The sequence below is a fragment of the Pangasianodon hypophthalmus genome, chromosome 28 (assembly GCF_027358585.1).
Source record: "Pangasianodon hypophthalmus isolate fPanHyp1 chromosome 28, fPanHyp1.pri, whole genome shotgun sequence".
Lineage (NCBI taxonomy): Eukaryota > Metazoa > Chordata > Actinopteri > Siluriformes > Pangasiidae > Pangasianodon > Pangasianodon hypophthalmus.
In genome coordinates this window covers 16,209,006-16,216,748 of record NC_069737.1, presented here as the reverse complement: position 1 = coordinate 16,216,748, position 7,743 = coordinate 16,209,006, and the positions used below count along the sequence as shown (strand labels likewise).

The 7,743-nt window shown below is 38.7% G+C and overlaps 2 protein-coding genes across 3 annotated transcripts in view; one reads left to right on the top strand and one right to left on the bottom strand.

Annotated features, from left to right (window-relative positions):
• LOC113525061 (beta-1,4-galactosyltransferase 1) overlaps positions 1-649 on the top strand; it is a 9,728-nt gene extending 9,079 nt beyond the window's left edge. For both annotated transcript variants that reach the window (XM_034301167.2, XM_034301166.2), the window contains exon 6: positions 1-649. This exon is cut by the window's left edge and continues 1,317 nt beyond it. The gene's annotated coding sequence lies outside the window, so the exon portion shown is untranslated.
• A 1,459-nt stretch (positions 650-2,108) lies between these two features.
• Positions 2,109-4,225, bottom strand: spink4 (serine peptidase inhibitor, Kazal type 4). Its single transcript, XM_026911497.3, has 4 exons — positions 4,105-4,225; positions 3,989-4,020; positions 3,557-3,669; positions 2,109-2,221 (listed from the first exon to the last, which is right to left on the bottom strand). Exons 1-4 carry the CDS (start codon positions 4,145-4,147, stop codon positions 2,176-2,178), a joined length of 234 nt encoding a protein of 77 aa, XP_026767298.2. The 5' UTR covers positions 4,148-4,225; the 3' UTR covers positions 2,109-2,175.
• Between the last annotated feature and the right edge of the window lie 3,518 nt (positions 4,226-7,743).

The window sequence follows — 7,743 nt, the reverse complement described above, 5'->3', positions numbered from 1 at the left end:
CAGCGTCATTCAGTTCAGCTCTTCAGCCAGGCATCTTTATAGTGGAAGTGGAATGAAGTCTTTCCTTTTGAGCTCACTGTGGATTAAGGGCCTTTCAGTGGCTCTCTGCCAGTGTTGGGGTTTGAAATCACAACCTTCTGGTCATTACAACAGAGCCATAATTTTTGAAAAAAACACCCAAAGCAGAGCTGTTATGGGTTAAGGATCTTCACTTAGGGAGCCTGTGTTGCCTCTCTGTCAGGGCTGGGATTTGAACTTACAACCTTCTGATCACTTGAACAGAGCCTTAATTTTAAAAAGTTTTTACAAGGTTTATGGGTTAAAGGCTCTTTGTCAGTGCTGGGATTTGAACTCGCACTAGAACAGAGCTTTACTTCAGTCAGAATGCTGAGCTGATTATTATGATAATTACAGGTTAAAAGCCTTTTCTTTGGGGACCAAAAATGGTTCTCTGTCGGTGATGGGATTTGAACTCACAACCTTGTGATGACCAGCACTTTTTATTTCTACCACATGGATACACAGATATACATTAAAAGGGAACAATCGTGTGTTTTTCTATGCAATGTGATAATCTGAGCAATACGGTTTGAGTCACATGACCTGCTGTATCGGGATTAAAGGTGAAATAAAGCACTAATAAAGCAGATTTGAACTCTTCTGGCTGAGAAGTTAAATCCCGGAGCGCAGGTGAGGACAGGTGTACACACAGAGGGGGCAGTTACTGTGTTCTTGCCCCCGCTCCCTCCATTTACCACCCTGTGTCTAATGTCCAGGACGCGCCTCTGAGTCATTAGTCTTTAGAGGCTTTGTGATCATTTAAACACACCTAAAAAAGAGATCTTCTAAACACACCTGCAAATTATCTGCCACATTATTCAGAAATTCTGGGTGTGTCTCAGGTCCTGATTGTTCCCGTGAGGTATTTCAGTTAGGCACGAAGATCAAGGATCAAAGAGATACTGAAAGAAAAGCTTCCTTTCTTTATAAACAATGTGGCATTGCAGTTTAAAATAGGTCTGTGTTCATTCATTCGTTCATTTGTTCCTTCACTCCTTCACTCATTACGACGGTGGTTCTCTGGTTTCGGGTTTCATCAGCATGAATGTATTTTACGGTTAAAAGCTGCCTGACTGCGAACCTGTGAGAACAAAAACTTATACACTATAATTAATATAATAATAATATATAATATAATATATAATTAAAATTAATACACTCTAATATTTAACATCAAAAGTTCTAGTGAAATTAAAGGTTCTCTGGTTGCAGGTTTCATCAGCATGAATGTATTTTACGGTTAAAAGCTGCCTGACTGCGAACCTGTGAGAACAAAAACTTAGAAAATGAATACACTATAATATTTAACATCAAAGATTCTAGTGAAATTAAAGGTTCTCCGGTTTGTTCTTCTAGGAGAACCTTTAAAGTTCTAGCTCTGGCTAACTATCTGAAGAACCCTGGAGATATTTAAAGGGACCTCTTTCACTAGGCTTGTGCTCAGGAGGTCTGAAGGTCCAGCAGAAGTCAGGAAGGGCGTGTTAAAGGCTGCGCTGGACTTCAGGGCAGTTTGCAGCTCGTTTTATCTCTGTTTCGTTTGTTTGTTTGTTTGAGTCCAGACTTCCTGGTCTACATGGGAAAGTCCATCCTTCCTACGACTTTGTCAGCGGTGTTGCTCTTTGTTGTGACTGTTCAGGAAAGAGTTCGGCTTTGCGTTCTTTGCGTTTCTCGTCCACTCAGAAGTGTGTGTTATCACAGGAGCAGAAACAATGACTGATCAGTTTCCTCTGACAAGTCGCTGCGTACGGTTTGTCGCTGGTGGGCGTGGCCTGATATGAGATGGGAGTGGCTAAAGTGTATACACTCTGCAGTAAAATTCACACACTTCAACCATGTAACTTTGGTCTTTGAGAAAAATACGGTACATTTTTTGCACTTGGGAACGAAACCCTGCTGAAGAGAGAGTAGATGTTTGGATTACGCTTGCTAACTAGCTAGCACAGTAACGTGATGAAGGCAGGGGATGTTCGAGATGGAGCCACTTGTGTAAATATGGCTTCCTTCTCAGCAGTGTGTATGAGTTGAATAAACACAGAGAGCGAACTGAATCATTTCAAATGCTTTAATCTGAGATTCGTTTTGTTCTAGCGATGCTTGAAGCGTCGTTAAAGAAAATCAGCAGCTGCCATCTCTGGCGATTAAGATGTCGGTTTTGGTTTTCCTGAAGAGAAAAAAAGAGAAGACAGGAGTGTTACTGGAATTGAACAGATTATTTGGTGTCACAGGTACTGAAGTTTACGATTAACAGGAATTAGCATTTTCCTGAAGTTAATTAGTTTGGAGTAGAAGATCTAAACAGAAATAAACCTGTGTGATCGCCAGGACTGCGGAAATCTGATACACAAAACTACAACATCAACATGACAATTGACATAAAAAGTAAAACTTGAGAAATGAAATTTAGGAAAAAGTTCATTACATGAAAGATCAAAAGATTACAGCTGGAATAATAAGCTGTTATTTTAAGAAACATTCTGATCCTTAATTAATGGTTTGATTTTTATCTTAAACCGGCATAAACAGGTTCCTGCAAGTGTATCACTTGTTCTTCAGTGGAATTCATTCACATGCAATCTTCACCCAGAGTGATTAATTTAATAGTTAGCTAAATCAACTGATTTTCATTGACTCCACCCCTTATTTTGAGGAGATTTGCATATTCATTAAAGCAAACATGCACAGGATCTTAATTAATTCAACAGATTGTCATTGCCTTTATTAAAATGTAAATAAATAGTAAGTAAGTAAGTTTTATTTATAAAGCACATTTAAATTCAGCATTACACTGACCAAAGTGCTGAACAAAACCAATACAACAAATTCTAAAATAGAATAAAAAGAACAACAACAATAATAATAATAAAACAATAATATCAACAATGACAACAGTACACAATAAATTAAAAGCCCGGAAAAGCAAGAGAATAAAAATGTGTCTTAAGTCTGGACTTGAGAATAGAAAGAGAAGCGGCACTCCTGATGTCACGTGGCAACTGATTCCACAGACGTGGAGCAGCGACTGCAAAGGCTCTGTCTCCTTTCGATTTAAGTCGAGACCGAGGCACGTGTAATAGAGCTTTAGTAGCCGACCTGAGGGACCTGGGCGTTGAATGCAAATGATCAGAAATGATCAGAAACATAAGATGGGGCTTGTCCATTAAGAGCTTTGAAAACAATAAGTAAAATCTTAAACTGAGTTCTAAAAAATACAGGAAGCCAATGAAGGGACGGTTAACAGTCTAGCGGCCGCATTCTGAACCATCCGCTGCCGTGCCAAAGCCGTTTGAGGAAGACCAATAGATAACGAATTACAGTAATCCAGGCGTGATGTGATAAAAGCATGAATGACTTTTTCCAGATCATGAAAGGAAAGTGACGATTTAAGTCTGTTCATTTAAGTCTGTTCATTTAAGTGTGAAATGAACAAATGTAAATAAATTCCAATTTAACACAACAAAGAAATTGGCAGGTTGTGGTGTGTGTGTGTGTTACTCACAGTCTCTGCACACAGAGGCCACACTCGTTGGCGTAGGTGTTTCCATCCGTGCCACAAACCGGAGCCAAGTTCAGAGGACACGCCATAATTTCTGCCAATTCACTGCAGCGGGGCTGAGACACACACACACACACACACACACACACATACACAAACACATTCACACACATATGCACACACACATGCACACACACACACATACACACACACACAGAAAGGAAACATAGAAAAAGTTTTTTCCTAATGGGATTCGATGCAAGTCTTCTAACTAGGGGGGTGCCATAACTTCTGCAAATATGCTTCTTCTTTAAATTTGTCCATAATAAGGAATTTGTTTGTTTGTTTGTTTCTGTGTGTTTCTGTGTGTTTCTGTGTGTTTTTGTGTGTTTCTGTGTGTCTGATGTAAACGCAAACCCGTAGTGATACACTCACCTTCCTGTACATTGCGGAAGATCCCTGTGATCCTGAAAACAAACCAGTCGAACAGATTCAAATTACAAACATAGCAAAAATTAAAAGTGTGTGTGTGTGTGTGTGTGTGTGTATACCTGTAGCTAGGAGGATCAACACGGAGAACAGAAGAATGGACATTCTGAGAGACAGTGTGTGTCATGTATCACAGAGGGAAATGTGGTGCATGGTGGGAAAACACACACCTGTGTACACACACACACACACACACACACACACACACACACTGAATTCATCCCTACGTTCACTGATAAGCAGGTTTAGCGTTAATTATTAACACACTTTTATATAATACCGTGTTCTCAGGTGTGTGTGTGTGGGTGTGTGTGTGTGTGTGTGTGATGTCACCTGCTCAGGGTCAACCTGAACACGTACATATTAGAGCCCGATATTGCGAGTGCGCACTACTTCCTGAGTTAAGTGCTCAGTACTGAAATCACACACGTCAGTACTCAGACCTCAGACGTAACTCCAGACTTAAGCGCTAGTCAGAAGTTAGCTGAGAGTTACGCACTTGGGGGCGGAGTTTGTTTAAAACAGAGGCGTGTCTCAGTTAGCTGTCTGACACCTTCGACAAGTCTTCTTTACAGGAAAGCGCATCGAATTAACAAAAACATCTGCGTTGCTTTATTAATTTATTTATTAATTGCTTTATCAAGAAATCAAACTAGCAAATTAAAAGTGGGCTAAATTCGGCTACGTCCCGCACAGGTCAGGATTTTATGACCTCCGTTTATTATCACGCAGGTGATTTTAACGATGTGAAAGTGGCTCTTGAGCAGTTGCGTAACCCGACTCTGAACACACGTAACTCTGAATGTACGAAGCTTTATTTACTCAAAGCTAAAAGTGTTAACACTTTCTTTTGTAAAAGCCATCATTATTTACAAAGTCACAAAGTTACTCACTAAAATAATGAATAAAATCACGGACTGGTTCGTGAACCGAGTTAGTAACGTAGCTAGCTAATGTTCACAGAGCACATAGATAAGCTAGCTTCCCTTAACACACCTCTAACAAGCTTTCCCAGCCAGATAAAGGTTTTCGGATAAAAAAAAAAAAAATTTTAAACTTTTTGATTCTATTAGATTATTTACAGTTTATGTGCTTATTCAAGTGTGTGTACTTTCAGGAAATAAATAAATAAATACATAAATAAATAAATAAATAAATAAATAAATAAATGCAAATTAATTTTTATTAAAAATTTTTTTAAAAATAAATATACACAGTATAATTATAACAAACAAACAAGCAAATAAATAAATAAAAGTGGAAATGCAGTATATTTATTATATTTTTATATCCAGTATATTTATTAAATAATAAAATTTTGTAAATAAATCTATTCAGCAGTTGTGAATAAAAACCCACACAAAATCTTAAAATTTTAAACTCAAGCTATTTAACAATTGTTTTTTGTTTGTTTGCTTTGTTTTGGGGTTTTTTCATGTTTTACAGGCAAAATGGATGATTGATATTAATAATAATAATAATAATAATAATAATAATAATAATAATAATCTCTAGCTCTGAGTAATTGAAGGAGATCTGCAACAGTGTGTGTCTCCCCCTGCAGGTCAGCATGGAGCTGTGCTTTATATGTTGCAGAAGAAGAAGAAGAAGGAGAAGAAGGGGAAGGAGAAGCAGATGAAGAAGGAGCTGAAGAAGAAGAAGGAGCTGAAGAAGAAGAAGAAGAAGAAGAACTTCCTGTCATCTGTAAACACTATGGAGTGGCCATTTTGGACTTTTGGTGGAAATGTAACAGAAAGCTGGACAGATGCAGATGATCATTAAAGGACAAACTGAAGCCCTGAAACACATGAAATATGTTTTTATATAAATATTTCGTATGTGTTTATTGATTCTGGTGTCAATTTGCTGTGAAAGCCGGGAGTGTGGCCGAGGTCGACTGTGAACTCGAGGGGAGGATCTGAGGTGGAGGAAGTGTAGAAGTTCAGGAGTTGAATAAATTCTGCAAATTGTTATTTGTTGTTATAACGGTTCTAAACGTTCCCAGGGGCAAAGTTACCTAGTGTTCACATTAAAAAATAAATAAATAAATAAATAATTTCCTGTCTTGGTCATGCTCACGTCCTGTTTAAACCTGAGAACAGAGAGATACCAGAGTTTTCTGATCACTAAACAGAAACACACAGAGATACACACTGTTGCGTGAGAGTCAGAAATCAGATAACACACAATATTTTCTGATGATGCACACAAAACTGCAAAAAAACTCTCTCTCTCTCACACACACACACACACACACACACACACATACACACACAGATATAGAGATGAAAGCTTACAACGTGCATCTCACACACTCACACACACACACAGATATAGAGATGAAGATCGAAAGCTTACAATGTGCATCTCACACATTCACTCACACACACACACACACACACACACACAGCCATGCGAATTGTCGTGCTCCTGACACTTTGCTATTGCACTGCAGGTAGGAACTGCTTTAAAATATTTTTTCGTAAGATGTAAAAGTAATAAATAGGATTTTTCCCAAATTAAAGAAAGCCTTTATTGTCACATGAACATGTAGAGTACGGGGAAATTCTCAGATTGTCAGGAAGTTGGGGTCAGAATGCAGGGTCAGCCATGATAATTAAAAAAAGACTGTGTGTGTGTGTGTGTGTGTGTTTTTAAAGTCAGTAAATATGCACAAGTGTGTATAAATGTATGTGTGTTTGTTCTGCATTAATGTGCTGATTTAAATGAACAGTTATGGACGTGTTTTATTGGATGGTGAATGAAGCTGGTGTTGAGAATGACAGTGTGTGTGTGTGTGTGTGTGAAAATGTTGTGTATATAAACATTAGCTGTGCATGTGAATACTGCATGTAACGAGTGATAGTGGTTGTGTATGAAAGATGAATTCGTGAGTTTCATAAGCGTGGAACAGTTTGAGAGCGAGAGCTGAGATTGTAAGATAGTGGGATGTGAGGAGGAAGTGACTAGCTGATTTGGATCATATGTAAATTACACACGGCACCTGATCTGCGCTGACCAATAGGGATTTAGGATGCGGGCCGAGCATTAATGGGCGTCGACCTTCACACTTCTGTCCATCATCATTTCCCTAAGCCACGAAAACAGTCAGGGACAGAAGAAAGATGGAGTTATAGTCACTATTTACACACACAAACACACACACACACAGTCACTAATTATAGTCACTATTTACACACACACACACACACACACACACACACACACTGTCACTAGTTATAGTCACTATTTACACACACACACACACACACACTGTCACTAGTTATAGTCACTATTTACACACACACACACACCGTCACTAGTTATAGTCACTATTTACACACACACACACACACACACACTGTCACTAGTTATAGTCACTATTTACACACACACACACACACACACACACACACTGTCACTAGTTATAGTCACTATTTACACACACACACACACACACACACTGTCACTAGTTATAGTCACTATTTACACACACACACACACACCGTCGCTAGTTATAGTGGCTTTCATTAAGGCCAGGTGTAATGTGTTTTTTTGCTTGAGCTGCATATTAAACATATGTATAAATAAAGTCCTTATTATTACTCTGTGGTCAGGGGTGGAGGAGGTCAGACTGGTGGACGGTGATGGACGCTGTTCTGGGACACCGGAGGTCTTTACTGAGGGAGAATGGAGAAGAG

Excerpts from the sequence above, each read along its gene's own strand:
- spink4 (XM_026911497.3), bottom strand. The coding sequence starts at position 4,147 with ATGTCCATTCTTCTGTTCTCCGTGTTGATCCTCCTAGCTACAG. Across the intron at positions 3,670-3,988 it reads CTTCCGCAATGTACAGGAAG|CCCCGCTGCAGTGAATTGGC; the intron begins GTGAGTGTATCA and ends TGTGTGTCTCAG. Across the intron at positions 2,222-3,556 it reads GGCCTCTGTGTGCAGAGACT|GAAAACCAAAACCGACATCT; the intron begins GTGAGTAACACA and ends TTTTCTCTTCAG.